Genomic DNA, 19,725 nt, shown 5'->3' on the forward strand with positions numbered 1-19,725 from the left:
GTAGTCCCAGCTACTCTGGAAGATGAGGCAGGAGGATCGCTCGTATGCAGGAGGCGGAGGTTGAAGTGAGCCGAGATTGTGCCACTGTATTCCAGCCTAGGCAACTCCATCTCAAAAAAAAAAAAAAAAAAAAGTCCTGGGTTCTGATACTGCTCCATGCTGAGCCTCAATGTCCCTGTCTGTAAGTGGGAATAGCTGGGGAATCAAGGTAGCCAGGATGGTGGACTCATGGTCACTGAGGCGGTCACCACACAGCTAATATGCATCAAGCCCTTTTGCAGTCAGGGAGCAGTGGCCCCAGTGTGTGTGTGTGTGTGTGTGTGTGTGTATTGGAGCAGGGAACCTCGGCACCCCCATGTCCTAATAAGGAAACTAAGACTTCACACAGAAAGGCAGGGCACAGTGACTCATGCCTGTCATCCCAGCCTTTTGGGAGGCCGAGGCAGGTGGATCACTTGAGGTCAGGAGTTCAAGACCAGCCTGGCCAACATGGTAAAACCCCGTCTCTACTAAAAATACAAAAAAATTAGCCAGGCATGGTGGCTCACACCTGTAATCCCAGCTACTCAGGAGGCTGAGGCAGGAGGATCGCTTGAACCCATGAGGTGGAGGCTGCAGTAAGCTGAAATTACACCACTGCACTCCAGCCCGGGCAACAGAACGAGAGAGAGAGAGAGAGAGAGACGCTGTCTCAAAAAAAAAAAACAAAATCAAAAAATTTAAAAAATTAATCCCCAGCAGGGAGGGCCAGGGCACCTGTCAGAGCCAACAGGGGTTGGAGTGCTTTGAAATGGGTCTTGCAAGGGGTGGAGGAGTTAAGAAGGGGGTGAATTTCAATATTTTGCCAACCTGAGCAACTGTACAGGTGCAACCAGATGTTGGGGGCCACAGGAAAAGCGCTTTGCTCATGGCGAGTGTTCAGTGAGTTTTGTTTTCCACAGGAGCCGCCCAGGAGGCTCCTCAGGCCGACCCCAGACCCTGGCTGGCCAGGATGAGGTATCTCCGGCACCTGCGGCCCAATGCCACCCTCATTCTGGCCATCGGCGCTTTCACCCTCCTCCTCTTCAGTCTACTAGTGTCACCACCCACCTGCAAGGTCCAGGAGCAGCCACCGGCGATCCCCGAGGCCCTGGCCTGGCCCACTCCACCCACCCGCCCAGCCCCGGCCCCGTGCCATGCCAACACCTCTATGGTCACCCACCCGGACTTCGCCACGCAGCCGCAGCACGTTCAGAACTTCCTCCTGTACAGACACTGCCGCCACTTTCCCCTGCTGCAGGACGTGCCCCCCTCTAAGTGCGCGCAGCCGGTCTTCCTGCTGCTGGTGATCAAGTCCTCCCCTAGCAACTATGTGCGCCGCGAGCTGCTGCGGCGCACGTGGGGCCGCGAGCGCAAGGTGCGGGGTTTGCAGCTGCGCCTCCTCTTCCTGGTGGGCACAGCCTCCAATCCGCACGAGGCCCGCAAGGTCAACCGGCTGCTGGAGCTGGAGGCACAGACTCACGGAGACATCCTGCAGTGGGACTTCCACGACTCCTTCTTCAACCTCACGCTCAAGCAGGTGCGCTGGACTGGGGTCACCTGATCGGGGCCACCTGTCCTTCTTGTCCAAATTACCACCCACTCCTGAGGGACCCAGGGGACCAGAAGCCCTCGTCAGTCCATCACAGCCCATTCTGCCCCTCTGCTGTCCTCACCAGCCTCGTGGAGACCCAAAATGGTCTTCTTCTAGGGGAGGCTAGGGGGAAGGGCAGAGGAGCTAGGTTACTAGCACAGAGCTCAAGCCTGATGATGCGGGTTTGAATCCAAGCTCTGCCTCTTACTTGGTGTTCGACCTTGGAGGAGTTCATTCACCTCTCTGTGCCTCACTTTTCTCACCTGGAAAATGGGATGTGAGTGAGTCCCACCCACCTCTGAGGGCTACTGTGAGGTTTACAGGAGATGGAGTTTATAAGGCACCCAGACCAGTGCTGGATGTCCAACTCAACTTGGCAATGACGGGGGACACATCTCCTTGTTTATTTTTATGTTTATTTTTTTTTTTTAATGGAGTCTTGCTCTGTTGCCCAGCCTGGAGTGCAGTGGTGCGATCTGGGCTTGCTGCAACCACCTCCTGGTTTCCGGCGATCCTACTGCCTCAGCCTCCCAAGTAGCTGGGATTACAGGCACTCACCATGCCCAGCTAATTTTTGTATTTTGAGTAGAGACGGGGTTTCACCCTGTTGGCCAGGGTAATCGCAAACTCCTGACCTCAGGTGATCTTCCCGCCTCGGCCTCCCAAAGTGCTGGGATTACAGGTGTGAGCCACTGCACCCGGCCAACATCTCCTTGTTTATTTGTTCCGGTTCTGTCTCCCCATGAGGCTGGGGGCCTTGTCTGTTTCACTCACTGCTGTGTCCCTAATGCCTAGAATAGATTCAGGTGCACAGCATGTGCTCAGTCAAGACCTTTTTGATGGACAAGAACCCATGAGAGGTAGCTAGGCTTGGTGGCTCATGCCTGTAATCCCAGCACTTTTGGAAGCTGAGGAGGGAGGATCGCTTGAGCCCAAGAGTTTGAGGCCAGCCTGAGCTACATAGCGAGACCTCATCTTTTTCAAAAAAAACATTTAATTAATTAATTTTTATGTTTTTTTAATTAATTTTTTTTTTTTTAGATGGAGTCTGGCTCTGTCCCCCAGGCTGGAGTGCAGTGGTGCAATCTCGGCTCACTGCAACCTCCACCTCCCAGGTTCAAGTGATTCTCCTGCCTCAGCCTCCTGAGTAGCTGGGAATACAGGTGCATGCCACTATGCCCAGCTAATTTTTTTGTACTTTTACCAGAGATGGGGTTTCACCATGTTGGCCAGGCTGGTCTCAAACTCCTGACCTCAAGTGATCCTCCTGCCTTGGCCTCCCAAAGTGCTGGGATTACAGGTATGAGCCACCACGCACAGCCTCGTCTCTATTTTTTTAAAAAAAGAAGCCATGAGAGGTGAGAAAATCCTGCCCATCTGCAGATGAGGAAATGGAGGGGCTCTAAGAACCCCTCCTAGGTCCTCGAGTAGAACAAGACAAGTAGAGACAACATTTTCAAGGAGGAACAGGGAACTCTGCAGGTTCCTGCTCATAGGAGGTACAGACAGGCCTGGGTTCAAGGCCTCTGGTAGCTGTTTCTCTGCGGGTGACCTCACTGCAGTTTTCTCTGGAGAGCCTCTGTTCCCTCATCTGTAAATAAGATTGAGGACCACTTCTGCCTCCTAAGGGTGCATTCAGGATTCAGGGTAGGGTAAGCACCAAGCACAGAGCCGGGCAACAAACAGATACCCAGCCTGTGTAGGTTACCATAGGGGAAACTGAGGCTGAGGCGGGTAGGGGCCATGGCCTCTTAACATGCTGTGTTCTGAAAACACAAAAGTGGCCAGGCACAGTGGCTCACGCCTATAATCCCAGCACTTTGGGAGGCCGAGGTGGGCGGATCACTTGAGACCAGGAGTTCGAGACCAGCTTCTTGGGAGGCTAAGGCAGCAGGATCGATTGAACCCTGGAGGCGGAGGTTGGAGTGAGTCAAGATCGTGCCACTGCACTCCAGCCTGGGTGACAGAGTGAGACTCTGTCTCAAAAACAAAAACAAAAAACCCTTTAAAAGTGTGTGATAAACATCAGCTTGACAAATATGAACCCAGCACCCGTGAAGCACCGGCACTATGCTGGGTGCTGAGGGAGATGGCATGAACAGAAAAGAGAGACACATGCCCAAGGAGGGAAGTCCAGTGTTTGGTGGAAGAGGGGGATGTTAACAATCACACAGGTCAGGCACGGTGGCTCACACCTGTAATCCCAGCACTTTGGGAGGCTGAGGCAGGTGGATCACCTGAGGTCAGGAGTTCAAGATCAGCCTGACCAACATGGTGAAACCCTGTCTCTACTAAATACAAAAAATTAGCCAGGTGTGGTGGTGCATGCCTGTAATCCCAGCTACTTGGGAGGCTGAGGCAGAAGAATTGCTTGAACCTGAAAGGCGGAGGTTGCAGTGAGCCGAGATTGCACCACTCCACTCCAGCCTGGGCAACAAAAGCGAAAACTCCATCTCCAAAAAAAAATAATAATCATAATAAAATAAAAATCACACAAAGGCCAGGAGTGGTGGCTCATGCTTGTAATGTCAGCATTTTGGGAGGCTGAGGTGGGAGGATCCTTTGAGGTCTGGAGTCTGAGACCAGCCTGCGTAGCATAGCAAGATCCCATCTCTTAAAAAAAAAAAAATTTATTAGCCAGGAGTAAGTAGCGGCATGTGTCTGTAGTACCAGCTACTTGGGAGGCTGAGGTGGAAGGATCACCTGAGCCCAGGAATTTGAGGCTGCGATGAACTATGATCATAGCGCTACACTCTAGCCTGGGCAATAGAGCAAGACCCTGTCTCAGAAACAAACAAAATTCATACAAATGATTATTTAACAACAGGGCTTGGCCAGGCAGAGTTGGGAGGAACAGCAATACATGTAAATGTAACAATTTTCCAGCATTTCTTGGTGCTTCATGGAGCATGGTCTCCATGGATTCCCCAACACTCCTAGAGGCACATGATAAGGCCTGTTTGGAGAGTTGAAACCAAGGCACAGAGAGGGTTTCCCAAGTAACCCCACAGGGCAGGGCCTTAACCCAGGCTGGATTGTGGACACTTCCTTTCCTGGGCTCAGTGGGCTGGAGTGGCTAACAGAGACCCAAGGCCAATTTCTCCAGCCCTCAAGCGAGCATGCCCTGTCTACCCTGCCTGCAGGTCCTGTTCTTACAGTGGCAGGAGACAAGGTGCGCCAACGCCAGCTTCGTGCTCAACGGGGATGATGACGTCTTTGCACACACAGACAACATGGTCTTCTACCTGCAGGACCATGACCCTGGCCGCCACCTCTTCGTGGGGCAACTGATCCAAAACGTGGGCCCCATCCGGGCTTTTTGGAGCAAGTACTATGTGCCAGAGGTGGTGACTCAGAATGAGCGGTACCCACCCTATTGTGGGGGTGGTGGCTTCCTGCTGTCCCGCTTCACGGCCGCTGCCCTGCGCCGTGCTGCCCATGTCTTGGACATCTTCCCCATTGATGATGTCTTCCTGGGTATGTGTCTGGAGCTTGAGGGACTGAAGCCTGCCTCCCACAGCGGCATCCGCACGTCTGGCGTGCGGGCTCCATCGCAACGCCTGTCCTCCTTTGACCCCTGCTTCTACCGGGACCTGCTTCTGGTGCACCGCTTCCTACCTTATGAGATGCTGCTCATGTGGGATGCGCTGAACCAGCCCAACCTCACCTGCGGCAATCAGACACAGATCTACTGAGTCAGCATCAGGGTCCCCAGCCTCTGGGCTCTTGTTTCCATAGGAAGGGGCGACACCTTCCTCCCAGGAAGCTGAGACCTTTGTGGTCTGAGCATAAGGGAGTGCCAGGGAAGGTTTGAGGTTTGATGAGTGAATATTCTGGCTGGCGAACTCCTACACATCCTTCAAAACCCACCTGGTACTGTTCCAGCATCTTCCCTGGATGGCTGGAGGAACTCCAGAAAATATCCGTCTTCTTTTTGTGGCTGCTAATGGCAGAAGTGCCTGTGCTAGAGTTCCAACTGTGGATGCATCCGTCCCGTTTGAGTCAAAGTCTTACTTCCCTGCTCTCACCTACTCACAGACAGGATGCTAAGCAGTGCACCTGCAGTGGTTTAATGGCAGATAAACTCCGCCTGCAGTTCCAGGCCAGCCAGAAACTCCTGTGTCCACATAGAGCTGACATGAGAAATATCTTTCAGCCCAAGAGAGAGGGGTCCTGATCTTAACCCTTTCCTGGGTCTCAGACAACTCAGAAGGTTGGGGGGATACCAGAGAGGTGGTGGAATAGGACCGCCCCCTCCTTACTCGTGGGATCACATGCTGTAATGGTGGAGGTGTGGGCAGAGGAGGGAAGCAAGTGTCCTTTGAAAGTTGTGAGAGCTCAGAGTTTCTGGGGTCCTCATTAGGAGCCCCCATCCCTGTGTTCCCCAAGAATTCAGAGAACAGCACTGGGGCTGGAATGATCTTTAATGGGCCCAAGGCCAACAGGCATATGCCTCACTACTGCCTGGAGAAGGGAGAGATTCAGGTCCTCCAGCGGCCTCCCCCACCCAGTATGTTTTACAGATTACGGGGGGACCGGGTGAGCCAGTGACCCCCTGCAGCCCCCAGCTTCAGGCCTCAGTGTCTGCCAGTCAAGCTTCACAGGCATTGTGATGGGGCAGCCTTGGGGAATACAAAATTTTGTGAAGACTTGGAAATCTTTTTTTTTTTAAGCAAATTTACAAGTTTCGACAGACAAGTCCACATTCATCCCTAAAAGTCTCATTTTCCAGTAGAAAATATACACTGGTAAAAACGGGGCATGGGGCCGTGGCTCAGGGCTGTAATTCTAGCACATTGGGAGACCAAAGTGGGAGGATCACTTGAGCCCAGGAGTTCTGGATCCTGTCTCTGCACAAAATAAAAAATTACTCAGGCGTGGTGGTGCTCACATGCCTGTAGTCCCAGCTATACTTGGGAGGCTGAGGCGAGAGGATCGCTTGAGCCCAGGAGTTGGAGGCTGCAGTGAACCATGATTGTGCCACTGTACTCCACTGGGCGGCAATAAGAAGACAAAAACATAAAACAGGACATGTGTGAGGCAAAAGCTGCAGGAATTTCTATCAGGCAGATCTGACCTCATCCCACCCACCCCCTGCTCAGATACCCTTCATAGCTCCTTATTGCTTTCAGCTCATATCCCCACATATCCCCAAAGACAGATACTTTTTTTTTTTTTTTTTTTTTTTTTTTAAGACGGATTCTCATTCTGTTGCCCAGGCTGGAGTGTAGTGGCGTGATCTCGGCTCATTGCAACCTCCGCCTCCCAGATTCAAACAATTCTCCTGCCTCAGCCTCCCAAGTAGCTGGGATTACAGGTTACAGGCATGTGCCACCATGTCCAGCTAATTTTTGTATTTTTGATAGAGACGGCATTTCACCATGTTGCCCAGGATGGTCTCAAACTCCTGACCTCAAGTGATCCACCCGCTGGCCTCCCAAAGATGCTGGGATTACAGGCGTGAGCCACAGTGCCTGGCCAGCCAAAGATAGAGTCTTGCTTCCAGGTTGTCAGCAGACTCAGGAGTGGGAGGTACAGGGTGAGATGCTCTTAGCTGGATTGGACGCTGGGCCCACCTTGGCCTCCTGCTTCCAGCAAGGCCCCCTCTGAATACCATCCCAGCCACCAGCAGCCTCCCTCTCCTTACCAGGCTTGCCTTCCCTGGTTGGAACCTCAGATCTACTGCTCTCTGTAGCTCATCCTTTCCGCCCCTCCTCAAGTGCTTATTATGCACCTGCCGTGTGCTACACGCCTTGCCCTGTACTCCTCCTCCCTCCTGTGGGAAGGGTCAGCTGATACAGACCCACCTTATGGTGAGGAAACAAACCCGAAAATGATCAAATGGGAAGTTCCCGGGAGCAATAAGAGCTTTGAGCAGAATTTTTTTTAAATTTAATTTAATTTTATTTTATTTTATTTATTTTTGAGACAGAGTCTCGCTCTGTTGCCCAGGCTGGAGTGTGGTGGCACGATCTCATCTCACTGCAACCTCCGCCTCCTGAGTTCAAGTGATTCTCATGCCTCAGCCTCCCAAGTTGCTGGGATTACAGGCATGCGCCACCACGCCTGGCTAATTTTTGTATTTGTAGTACAGACAGGGTTTCACCATGTTATCCAGGCTGATCTCGAACTCCTGGCCTCAAGGGATCCACCTGCCTCAGCCTCCCAAAGTGTTGGGATTAGAGGCATAAGCCACTGCACCAGCCTGAGCAGAATTTAAATGGGATAACAGGGCCAAACACAGTGACTCATGCCTATAATTCCAGGGCTTTGGGAGGCAGAGGTGGGAGGATCACCTGAGCCCAGGAGTTCGAGACCAGCCTGGGCAACATAGCGAGACCCTGTCTCTACAGAAAAAAAATTAGCCCAGTGTGGTAGTGCCCACTTATGGTCCCAGCTACTCGGAAAGCTGAGGCGGGAGGATCACTTGAGCCTGGGAGGTTGAGGTTGCAGTGAGCCAGGACCATGCCACTGCACTCCAGCCTGGGTGAGAGAGAGACCTTGTTTCAAAAATAAAATGAGGCTGGGCATGGTGGCTCACGATTGTAATCCCAGCAGTTTGGGAGGCCGAGGTGGGCGGATCACCTGAAGTCAGGAGTCCAAGACCAGCCTAGACAAGGCGAAACCCCGTCTCTACTAAAAATACAAAAATTAGCAGAGTGTGGTGGCATATGCCTGTAATCCCAGCTACCTGAGAGGCTGAGGGAGGAGAATCACTTGAACCTGGGAGACGGAGGTTGCAGTGAGCTGAGATTGAGCCACTGCACTCCAGCCTGGGCGACAGAGTGAGAATCTATCTCAAAAAAAAGAAAAAAAAAAATAGGCCAGCCGTGGTGGCTCACACCTGTAATCCCAGCACTTTGGGAGGCCGAGGTGGGTGGATCACGAGGTCAGAAGATTGAGACCATTCTGGCCAACATGGTGAAACCTCGTCTCTACTAAAAATATGAAAATTAGCCAGGCGTGGTGGTGTGCACTTGTAGTCCCAGCTACTCAGGAGGCTGAGGGCAAAAGAATCGCTTGAACCCGGGAGGCGGAGGCTGCAGTGAGCCGAGATCATGCCACTGCACTCCAGCCTGGGCGACAGAGTGAGACTCAGTCTCCAAAAAAAAAAAAAAGATGGTTAAAAATGGCTGCTCTGGGGACTGGAGGGAGCTGGGAGGATGAGACACCATCCTGCAAATCAGGCCTGGATGAGGTGGGGCTGCAGGGCTTTCTGACAGGCACATCTGACCTCATTCTGCCCCTGCTCACACAGCCTCTGTGGCTCCCTATTGCCATCAGGGGAGAGTCCCAGCTCCCCTGCTCCACTGGATTGAGTAGTGTCTGGCAAGAATTCATGTCTGAGAATTCATATTCATATTCTGAGAATTCATATTCTGAGAATTCACCTCAGAATATGGGCTTATTTGGAAATAGGGTCTTTGTAGACAGACATGAGGTTATCATGGATTAGGGTGGACCCTAAATCCGATGACTGGGCCAGGCACGTGGCTCATGCCTGTGATCTCAACACTTTGGGAGGCTGAGGTGGGCGGATCACCTGAGTTCAGGAGTTCAAGACCAGCCTGGCCAACATGGTGAAACCCCGTCTCTACTAAAAATGCAAAAATTAGCTGGGTGTGGTGGCGGGTGCCTGTAATCCCAGCTACTTAGGAGGCTGAAGTGGGAGGATCACTTCAGCCCAGGAGTTGGAGGCTGCAGTAAGCTATGATTGTGCCACTGCACTCCAGCCTGGGCGACAGAGTGAGACCCTGTCTCAAAAAAAAAAAAAAAAAAAAAGACTAATGTGTTTTGTGATGATCATTTTCAGACATTTGTTTTGTGTCTAATGTCTACCATTCTAAGTCCTCAATGCTAAGGACTCCCATGGGCCTTGGTAGAGACCTCGGTTCAAGTCCTGCACTTACCCTTCCCTGTCTGACCTTGGCAAGCAGCCCTCTCCCTGGGCCTCAGTTTCCCCACTTTGCGTTGCAATGCCTCTCTAGTTATCAAGCTCCTGGAAGTGCCGGTGGGTCCATGGCTGCTGGGGGACAAGCCCACACAGGGACTGACTGAGGCTTGTCCCTTTTTCTAGAGAAAATGCAGGAAGCTGCTTTGGGTCGTTTATTTACTAAGAGACAGCAAGAAGGGGTGTTACACATGCAGGGAGCGGAGCGTCTGGGGCTCCTCTGGAGTGAGGACATTTGGCTGTCAGTGTCCAGCATCTGTGAAAGCGGGGATCCTCCAAGCCAGGGCTAGGGTGTGATTTATTCTGCAGTTGACTCCACAGGCTGCAGGTGGCATTGGTCTGGGGTAGATAGTGAGCACCCCATCCCAGGAGGTAATCAGAGGCCTGCAGACGTGAGACTTTATGGTGCTGTGTGGCCTCAGGAGCTCACCAGACCAGACCCTCTGGGCCTCAGGCCACTCTGAGGCTGCACCCAAGGAGGAATCAGTAGGGACAGAGGGTCAGCAGGTCTTGTTGGGTACAGCCACTGAGGCAGCAGTAGCGTGCAGGGTTGGTGGCAGCTGCACGGTGGTGGCGGTGATGGTGAGAGGTCTGGGGCAGGGGCTGCAGGCCAGGTCCCAGTGTGAGATTACTGTTGGCCACCAGCCCATGGAGCAGATGTCGTCTCTCCAGCCACTGTAGCATCTCACCTGGGGACAGAGTGAAACTCAGCTGGAACGGAAACGACAGAGGACATGCTACCCCATGCTGCATGTGCACAAATCCACACACATCCCACTGAGTAACCCACCAAACACTCATGCATGCAAATAAAAAGTGAGCACTGGCCGGGCACGGTGGCTCACACCTGTAATCCCAGCACTTTGGGAGGCCGAGGTGGGTGGATCACGAGGTCAGGAGTTTGAGACCATCCTGGCTAACACAGTGAAACCCCTTCTCTACTAAAAAAAAAAATACAAAAAATTAGCCGGGTGTGGTGGCGGGCGCCTGTAGTCCCAGCTACTTGGGAGGCTGAGGTGGGAGGATCGCTTGAGCCTGGGAAGGCAAGGCTGCAGTGACCCGAGATCGTGCCACTGCACTCCAGCCTGAGTGACAGAGCAAGACTGTCTCAAAAGAAAAAAAAAAAGGACTTATGAAAATTTAGAGGGTTGTTTACCCTCTACCCAATCTGCAGTTTACAATTGACACCAGTGGTTCTCAAACCAGGGTGATTTTGTTTCCAGGGGATACTTGTCTGGGGACAGTTTTAGATGTCACAACTTGGGTGGGGTGTGAGGCTATTCATGGCATTAGGGGGCAGAAGACAGAGATGTTATCTAACACCCTACAATATACAGGACAGCCCCACTACCATATACATCCCCAAATGTCAGCATCAGCTTTTTTTTTTTTGAGATGGAGTTGCCAAGCTGGAGTGCAGTGGCGTGATCTTGGCTCACTGCAACCTCCGCCTCCCGGGTTCAAGTGATTCTCCTGCCTCAGCCTCCTGAGTAGCTGAGACTACAGGTGTGCACCACAACTCCCGGCTAATTTTTGTATTTTTAGTACAGATGGGGTTTCACCATGTTGGCCAGGATGGTCTCGATCTCTTGACCTCAGATCCGCCTGCCTGGGTCTCCCAAAATGCTGGGATTACAGGCGTGAGCCACCGCGCCCAGCCAGCCTTAGCTTTTTTAAATAAAATAGAGATGGGGTCTCCCTATGTTGGCCAGGCTGCTTTTGAACTCCTGGGTTCAAGTGACCCCCCCTGCCTCAGCCTTCCAAAGTGTTGGGATTACAGGTGTGAGGTCGGGAGTTCAAGACCAGCCTGACCAACATGGAGAAACCCCTTCTCTACTAAAAATACAAAATTAGCCAGGCATGGTGGCACATGCCTATAATCCCTGCTACTGGGGAGGCTGAAGCAGGAGAATCGTTTGAACCCGGGAGGCAGAGGTTGTGGTGAGCCGAGATCGCACCATTGCACTCTAGCCTGGGCAACAAGATTGAAACTCCGTCTAAAAAAAAAACAAAACAAAAAAACAAACTTGGTGGCCGGGACTTGTAATCCCAAGCCTTTGGGAGGCTAAGGTAGGCAGACTGCCTGAGCTCAGGAGTTTGAGACCAGCCTAGGCAACATTGTGAAACTCCCATCGCTACTAACAATATAAAAATTAGCCAAACATGGTGACATGTGCCTATAGTCCCAGCTACTCAGGAGGCTGAGGTGGGCAGATTGCTTGAGCCTTGGAGGCAGAGGTTGCAATGAGCCGAGATCATGCCACTGCACTCCAGCCTGGGTGATAGAGTGAGACCCTGTCTCAAAATATATATATATAATAATAATAATATTAATATTTTTCCTTTTTTCTAGACAAGGGTCTCTGTCTCAGGCTGAGTCTCATATTGCCCAGGTTGGTCTCAAACTCCTGGCCTCAAGTGATCTTCCCTCCTAGCCTCCTGAGTAGCAGGGATTACAGGCATGAGCCACCACGTCCAGCAAGATAAGTATTTTAATGCAATACTTTTAAAATAAAATTTAAAATATTTGTAAAAAGGCCAGGCACAGCGGCTCACGCTTGTAATCCCAACACTTTGGGAGGCTGAGGCGGGCAGATCACCTGAGGTCAGGAGTTCAAGACCAGCCTGGCCCGGGCACAGTGGCTCATGCCTGTAATCCCAGCCTTTTGGGAGGCCGAGGCAGGTGGATCACGAGATCAGGAGATTGAGACCATCCTTGCTAACATGGTGAAACCCCATCTCTACTAAAAATACAAAAAAATTAGCTGGGCGTGGTGGCAGGCGCCTGCAGTCCCAGCTACTCAGGAGGCTGAGGCAGGAGAATGGCGTGAACCCAGGAGGCGGAGCTTGCAGTGAGCCGAGATCACACCACTGCACTCCAGCCTGGCGGACAGAGCGAGACTCAATGTCAAAACAAAACAAAACAAAACAAAACAAGACCAGACTGGCCAACATGGTGAAACCTGTTGTTTCACCTGTTCACCTGTCTCTACTAAAAATACCAAAAAAAAAAAATCAGCTGGGCATGGTAGTGGGTGACCTGGGGAGTGGCCTGTAATCCCAGCTACTTGGAAGGCTGAGGCAGGAGAACTGCTTGAACTCAGGAGGCGGAGGTTGCAGTGAGCTGAGATCGTGCCACTGCACTTCAGCCCGGGTGACAGAGCGAGACTCCATCTCAAACAAACAAACAAAATACAAAAATTAGCCAGGTGTGGTGGTGCGTGCCCACAGTCCCAGCTACTCTGGAGGCTGAGGCAGGAAAATTGCTGGAACCCGGGAGGCAGAGGTTGCAGTGAGACGAGATCACGTCACAGCACTCTGGTTTGGGTGACAGAGCGAGGCTATGTCTCAAAATAAATAAATAAAAATAAAATAATAAAATAAAGTAAAATAATTGTGAAAAGCAATACTTTTCAAAAGCAATACTTTTAAATACTTTTAAGGCTGGACACAGTGACTCACGTCGCTAATCCCAACACTTTGGAAGGTCAAGGTGGGAGGATTACTTGAGCTCAGGAGTTTGAGACCAGCCTGGGAAACAGAGTGAGACTCCCTCTCTACAAAAAAAAAAAAAATTAGCTGGGTGTGGTGGCAGCACCTGTATCCCAGCCACTCCGGAGGCTGAGGCAGGAGGATGGTTTGAGCCCAGGAGGTTGAGCCTGCAGTGAGCCGAGATCTCACCACTGCACTCCAGCCTGGGCGTCAGAGTGAGACCCTGTCTCAAAAAACAAACAAACAAACAAAGCAAAATTAAGGCAAAAATTCATGAAGATCAAAATATTGAAATTTTAAGACAGGATCTCACCATGTACTTGCAAGAGCCTACCTCTCCTGCCTCACTCTGTTTCTGGCCCCTCAGGGGGACTCATGCTCTGGGGACTTTCTTTTTTTTTTTTTGAGACGGAGTTTCACTCTGTCGCCCAGGCTGGAGTGCAATGGCATGATATCGGCCCACTGCAACCTCTGCTTTCCGGGTTCAAGCGATTCTCCTGCCTTGGCCTCCCAAGTAGCTGGGATTACAGATGTGCATCATTACCCCCGGCTAATTTTTTTAAAAATTAGTTTTAGTAGAGATGGGGTTTCACCATTTTGGCCAGGCTGGTCTCGAACTCCTGACCTCTGGGGATCCACCCGCCTCAGCCTCCCAAAGTGCTGGGATTGCAGGCGTGAGCCACCGCGCCTGGCTAATGGCTCCGGGGACTTTCACACGCGCGCTCACACACACTCCAGTGCGGACCCACGATCTGTGCACGCAGCCGGCACATGCATGCAAACCTGCCCACCTCCCTGCACGTGTGCATCTGCGCCTGCGTGCACCTGCCCCACCTCGGCTTCCCAGAGCGCTGTCCCTGCCCGTCCCCACTCACGGTCGCCTCCGGCCGCAGGCCTCCTGGCTTCGGTGGACCAGCGGGGGCCCCCGCACACGCGCACCAGCGCGCGTACGAAGTGGTGGCCGCACAACTTCTCACGCATCTCTGGGGTGGGCGCGGGGCCCAACGCGAACACCAGGGCAGGGCCCAGCAGCACCAGCGCCCAGGCGGGCAGACGGGGGTCCATGGTGGTGGGTGGCGCCGGGGCCAAGCGGGGACCCCCTTTATAGGCGCCTGGGCCGTCCCAGCTGGGGGCCTTGGAGAAGGGACAGAACATTCTTCAGGACCGCCCAGGAAAAAGATCAAGGGTGGGGTTAGTGCCAGGGCCTTTCTCCCAGGGCCAGGGCCTTGGATGTACTTCTCCCAGAGGGAGCACTGGGCAACGAGTCTTTCTTTTTCATTTTTTTCTTTTTTTTTTTTTTTTGAGATGGAGTCTCACTCTGTCACCCAGGTTGGAGTGCAGTGACTTGATCTCGGCTCACTGCAACTTCTGACACCCGGGTTCAAGCGATTCTCCTGCCTCAGCCTCCTGAGTAGCTGGGATTACAGGTGCGCATCACTATGCCTGGCTAATTTTTTTTTTTTTTTTTTTGCATTTTTTTTTTTTAGTAGAGACTGGGGTTCGCCATGTTGGCCCAGCTGGTCTCCAACTCCTGACCTCAAGCGATCCATCTGCCTCGGCCTCCCAAAGTGCTGGGATTATAGGCATGAGCCGTGCCTGGACTATTATTATTTTTATTATTATTATTGAGACAAAGTCTTGCTCTGTCTTCCGGGCTGGAGTGCAGTGATGCGATCTCGGCTCACTGCAACCTCCACCTCCTGGGTTCAAGTGATTCTCCCACCTCAGCCTCCCAAGTAGCTGGGATTACAGGTGTGAGCCACCACGCCCAGCCACCTATTTTTATTTTTTATTTTTGAGACGAGGTCTTGCTCTGTTACCCTGGCTGGAGTGCAGTGGCACGATATGGGCTCACTGCCACCTCCCTATCCCTGACTCAAGCAATTCTCCCACCTCAGCCTCCTGAGTAGCTGGGACTACAGGCCCATGCCACCACACCCTGCTAATTTTTTGTATTTTTTTGTAGAGATGGGGTTTTGCCAAACGTTGCCCAGGCTGGTCTCAAACTCCCGGACTCAAGTCATCTTCCCGCCTCAGCCTCCTAAAGTCCTGGGATCACAGGCGAGAGTGACCACACCAGGCTATTTATTCATTTTTGACATAGGATCTCTCTGGGTTGGCCTGTAAATGGCAGGATCATAGCTCACTGTAACCTCATTCCCCTGGGCTCAAGCGATCCTTCAGCCTCTGCCTCCTGAGTAGCTGGGACTACAGGCCTGCAATACAATGCCCAACTAATTTTTAATTTTTTAATTTTTATTTTTATCTTTTTAGACAGAGTCTTACTCTGTCGCCCAGGCTGGAGTACAGTGGTGCGATCTCGACTCACTGCAACCTTTGCCTCCTGGGTTCAAGCGATTCTCCTGCCTCAGCCTCCTGAGTAGCTGGGATTACAGGCACCCACCACCAAGCCTGGCTAATTTTTGTATTTTTAGCAGAGACGGGGTTTCACCATGTTGGCCAGGCTGATCTCAAACTCCTGACCTCAAGTGATCCACCCGCCTCGGCCTCCCAAAGTGCTGGGATTACAGGCGTGCACCAATGCACCCGGCCATTTTTAATTTTTTAATTGTAGAGGCAGGGGTCTTGCTATGTTGCCCAGGCTCATCTAGAACTCAAGTGGTTCTCCCTACTCGGCCTTCCAAAATGCTGGGATTACAGGTGTGAGGCACCACACACGGCCAAGTCTTCGCTATTGTCTTAACCATTTTAAAGAGATGAAATAGATCAACTGAAAAGTAATAATCCTGCATTTTCTGGGGGGCAGGGGGGAAGACAGTGGGCATCTTCCAAGACCAGAAATGTTCAGAATTTTGTTGTTTCTATTACTGTACAAATGAGAAAACTGAGGCACACAGGCCAGGTGCAGTCGCTCATGCCTGTAATGCAAGCACTTTGGGAAGATGGGGCAGGTGGATCACTTGAGGTCAAGAGTTCGAGACCAGCCTGCCCAATATGATGAAACTCTGTCTCTACTAAAAATACAAAAATTAGCCAGATGTGGTGGTGCATGCCTATAATCCCAGCTACTCGGGAGGCTGAGGCAGGAGAATCACTGGAACCCAGGAGGTGGAGATTGCAGTGAGCCGAGATGGTGCCGCTGCACACCAGCCTGGGGGACAGAGACTCCGTCCCCTCACCAGAAAAAAAGAAAGAAAAGAAAAGAAAAAAAAGAAAACTGAGGCACAGAGAAAGGACCCCAAACTTGCCCAAGGTCACAGGAGGCCGAGCAGAGCCCAGGTCTTCTCAAGGCGCCTGACACGCAGGGCTGGGGGTGTCCCATCCGAAGCTCTGTCTCCCCAACACGGTTGTCCCCTCTGGGTGAGCAGGGGCTGGGGGACCCAGAATAGAGCAGGATTTATTTGTTCAGCGGATGCTTGGCCCCCGCTTCATGCCTAGGGGGTCTTATAGCTTTGTTTTTCCAAGGAGGGAATCTGAGGCTGAGAGAGGGAAGGATGCTTGACCCTAGGCAGGAGAGAACCTGGGCTGGAACTCGAGTCTTGCTTGACCCCAGAGCAGCTCCCTCCCTATTTCTACCAAATTAGGGGGCCCTCTGGGGCTAAGAGAGCAGGGACAGGGATCTCTCTCTCTCTCTCTCTCTGAGTCTCTCTCGGCCTTCATCTCTCAGTTTCCTTCTGTATGTCTGTCTCTGTCGGCATTTTTCTTTTTTTTGAAACGGAGTCGCTCTGTCGCCCAGGCTGGAGTGCAATGGCATGATCTCAGCTCACTGCAACCTCCACATCCCAGTTTCAAGCAATTCTTCTGCCTCAGCCTCCTGAGTAGCTGGGATTACAGGCATGTGCCAGAACACCAGGCTAATTTTTGTATTTTTAGTAGAGACGGTTTCGCCATGTTGGCCAGGCTGATCTCATACTCCTGACCTCAAGTGATCCTCCTGCCTTGGCCTCTTAAAGTGCTGGGATTACAGACCTGAGCCACTGAGCCTGGCCACTCTCCACATCTTTCTAGCAGTTATGAGGTGCACATGACGGGGGCCGGTCAGTGGGGAGGTGGTCCGGCCCCAGTGATGCTGGTCGCCTCCCCACAGCCTCGCTCCCCCAATCTGGCCTTGTCCTCTGACCACTGGGAGAGCATCCTGTTCCTTCCCCACCCACAGAGAGCCTGTAATCAGCTCCCCCAGGCTGCAGCCAAGGCCAGCAGCTGGGGCTGGGAGTGAGGGGGCTCTGTCCTCGAGGGCCCCAGCCAAGCCCCACCCAGTGGTCCTCCTCCACCAGCCTGCCCTGGGGCCCCCACAGTGGCTCCCTGAGAGGTCTCTGGCCCACAGCTCTAACCGCATCCCTCCCAGCTCACACACCCTCTGAGGCTCCCCATCGCCCCAAGTCCAGCACAAACCATCTTTTCCACTGAATTCCTTTATTCAGTCAACAAACACTTCCAGAGCCCCCTCTGTACTGAGGCCTCAGCCCAGCCCCCAAGGAACCCTGAGGTCAGGGGAGACAGCTGGACACAGACACTTCCCCAGCCCCAGGGCCAGAGTGGGGCTGGAGGGAAGGACAGGGCTACAGTAGTAGTGGGGGTATATGAGGGAAGGCTGCAAGGATGTGGTAGCTGGAGTTTTGAGAGATGGATAAGAGTTTTCCAAGGAGGCAAAAGTGGCAGAAAAGCTTTGCAGGTGAGGAGGAGCAGCAGAAGCTTAACCTGCAGAGAATCCCTCTCACCAGTCAGAAAGTTGACCCTGCACAGCCAAGGGGTAAGCTCTGACCATTTTGCAGGGGACAGAACTGAGACCCAGAGAGGGAAAGGAACTTGCCCACTGTCACACTGCATGGAAGGGGCAAAACTGTAGGCTCCAATACTTGGGCTCTTAACTTCCTTACTCTGAGCCTTCTCACGCTTGGCATGCTGTTCCCTCTGCCAGGAATGCCTTTCCTTCCCTTGATTGCGTGAAAAGTTCCTGCCAGGTTTGGTGTCATCCCTTTGTGCCCCTTGTAGGGTGAGGACAGAAAGGGTCCCATTGGACAGTGGGAAAACTGAAGCCCTAGGACACTCAGATACCATTAGGGTGGACTGGGACCCCAGCCTTTCCTGCCCCCTTTCAGGATCCCAAAGAGATACACGGGCTCCCCTAAAAGGCAGAGTCCCAGCCACAGCAACTGCTCTTGTCCTTGGCTTCCTCCAGAGAAACAGAGATCGGGGAGCAGAAGTCAGATCATACATTTAAAGCTACATGAGGGCCGGGCGCAGTGGCTCATGCCTGTAATCCCAGCACTTTGGGAGGCCGAGATGGGCGGATCACGAGGTCAGGAGATGGAAACCATCCTGGCTAACAAGGTGAAACCCCGTCTGTACTAAAAATACAAAAAATTAGCCGGGTGTGGTGGCTATCTGTATAAACATGGAAATATCTACACCATGATCTGTATAAACATGGGCGCCTGTAGTCCCAGCTACTCGGGAGGCTGAGGCAAGAGAATGGTGTGAACCCAGGAGGCGGAGCTTGCAGTGAGCCGAGATTGCGCCACTGCACTCCAGCCTGGGCGACAGAGCGAGACTCCATCTCAAAAAAAAAAAAAAAAAGCTACATGAATATCCCCATTGGAAATAAGACAGGAAACTCAAAACTAGGTGCCTGTAGTCCCAGCTATTTGGGAGGATAAGGCAGGAGGATCACTGTAGCCCAGGAGTTCAAGACCAGCCTGGGCAACGTAGCAAGATCCTGTCTCTTAAAAATAATAATAATAAATTTTAAAAAATAAAAGCCTGGGTGTGGTGGCTCATGCCTATTATTCCAACACTTTGGGAGGCTGAGGTGGGAGGATCACTTGAGGTTAGGAGTTCAAGATCAGCCTGTCCATCATGGTGAAACCTCATCTCTATTAAAAATAAAAAAAATTAGCCGGGTGTGGTGGTGCACACCTGTAATCCCAACTACTCAGGAGGCTGAGGCAGGAGAATCGCTTGAACCTGGGAAGCAGAGGTTGCACTGAGCCGAGATCGCACCACTGCACTCCACCCTGGGTAACAGAGCGAGGCTCTGTCTCAAAAATAAAAATAAAAATAAAAAAAATAAAAAGAGACAGAGAGAAAAGGAAACTCAGGGGGCCAGGGCTTAAGGGGTTGGGAAGATGCGAGAGTCTTAAATTTGGTTCCTTGCTTCTTTGGGCCAGGACTCAGAGAGCCCCACTGACACATATGCCCATCTGTCTTGAACCTTAACAAATTGCAAAGGCCACAGGCTATTCTACAGGCCACGGGAGCCCCCCCGAATGCAATGTCATGGGGGTGTTCCTGAAGTAGAGGACCCTCATAAGGCCTCCGAGGCCCAGAGAGGGGCAGCTCCCTGCCTAAGGTCACACAGCCAGTCAACAGAGACCTAATCCAGAGGTCTGCGGGCAGGAGCTATGAAAAGGACAGGGAGTGGTGTTTGCCCTCTGGGTGAGCAGTGAAGGCATGAGTCTCACACCCCCGGCTTCCGCTCCACAGCATGTCCAGCTGGGGGCCCAGGGCGCTGAATGATGGCCGGTCCTGTGGGCTAGGGGCCCAGCACAGCTTCATGAGCTCGTGAACCTGAGGGGCGGGGGACAGATAATGGGGTCGTGCCTGAGCAGTCCAAAGGACACAACTCCCATTCAGTGTATTTGTTTTTGTTTTTTTGAGACGGAGTCTAGCTCTGTTGTCCAGGCTGGAGTGCAATGGCATGATCTCGGCT

General features: G+C 52.3%; 2 protein-coding genes across 13 annotated transcripts in view; one reads left to right on the top strand and one right to left on the bottom strand.

The window, feature by feature from the left end:
* Positions 1-917: 917 nt before the first annotated feature.
* Positions 918-6,759, top strand: B3GNT3 (UDP-GlcNAc:betaGal beta-1,3-N-acetylglucosaminyltransferase 3). The gene is made up of 2 exons (XM_016935480.4): positions 918-1,558; positions 4,756-6,759. Exons 1-2 carry the CDS (start codon positions 992-994, stop codon positions 5,305-5,307), a joined length of 1,119 nt encoding a protein of 372 aa, XP_016790969.1. The 5' UTR covers positions 918-991; the 3' UTR covers positions 5,308-6,759.
* Positions 6,760-9,703: 2,944 nt separating this feature from the next.
* The window catches only part of JAK3 (Janus kinase 3), a 31,157-nt gene continuing 21,135 nt past the window's right edge, over positions 9,704-19,725 (bottom strand). For 6 of the 12 annotated variants that reach the window (XM_016934183.4, XM_009434992.5, XM_009434991.5 and 3 more), the window contains 2 exons: positions 13,931-14,189; positions 9,705-10,252 (listed from right to left, as the gene is read on the bottom strand). In XM_016934183.4, coding sequence (XP_016789672.1) covers positions 10,047-10,252; positions 13,931-14,189 — 465 coding nt within the window. In that variant the 3' untranslated portion in view covers positions 9,705-10,046. 12 annotated transcript variants of the gene reach the window in all.

The sequence above is a fragment of the Pan troglodytes genome, chromosome 20 (assembly GCF_028858775.2).
Source record: "Pan troglodytes isolate AG18354 chromosome 20, NHGRI_mPanTro3-v2.0_pri, whole genome shotgun sequence".
In the NCBI taxonomy this organism is placed as follows: Eukaryota; Metazoa; Chordata; class Mammalia; order Primates; family Hominidae; genus Pan; species Pan troglodytes.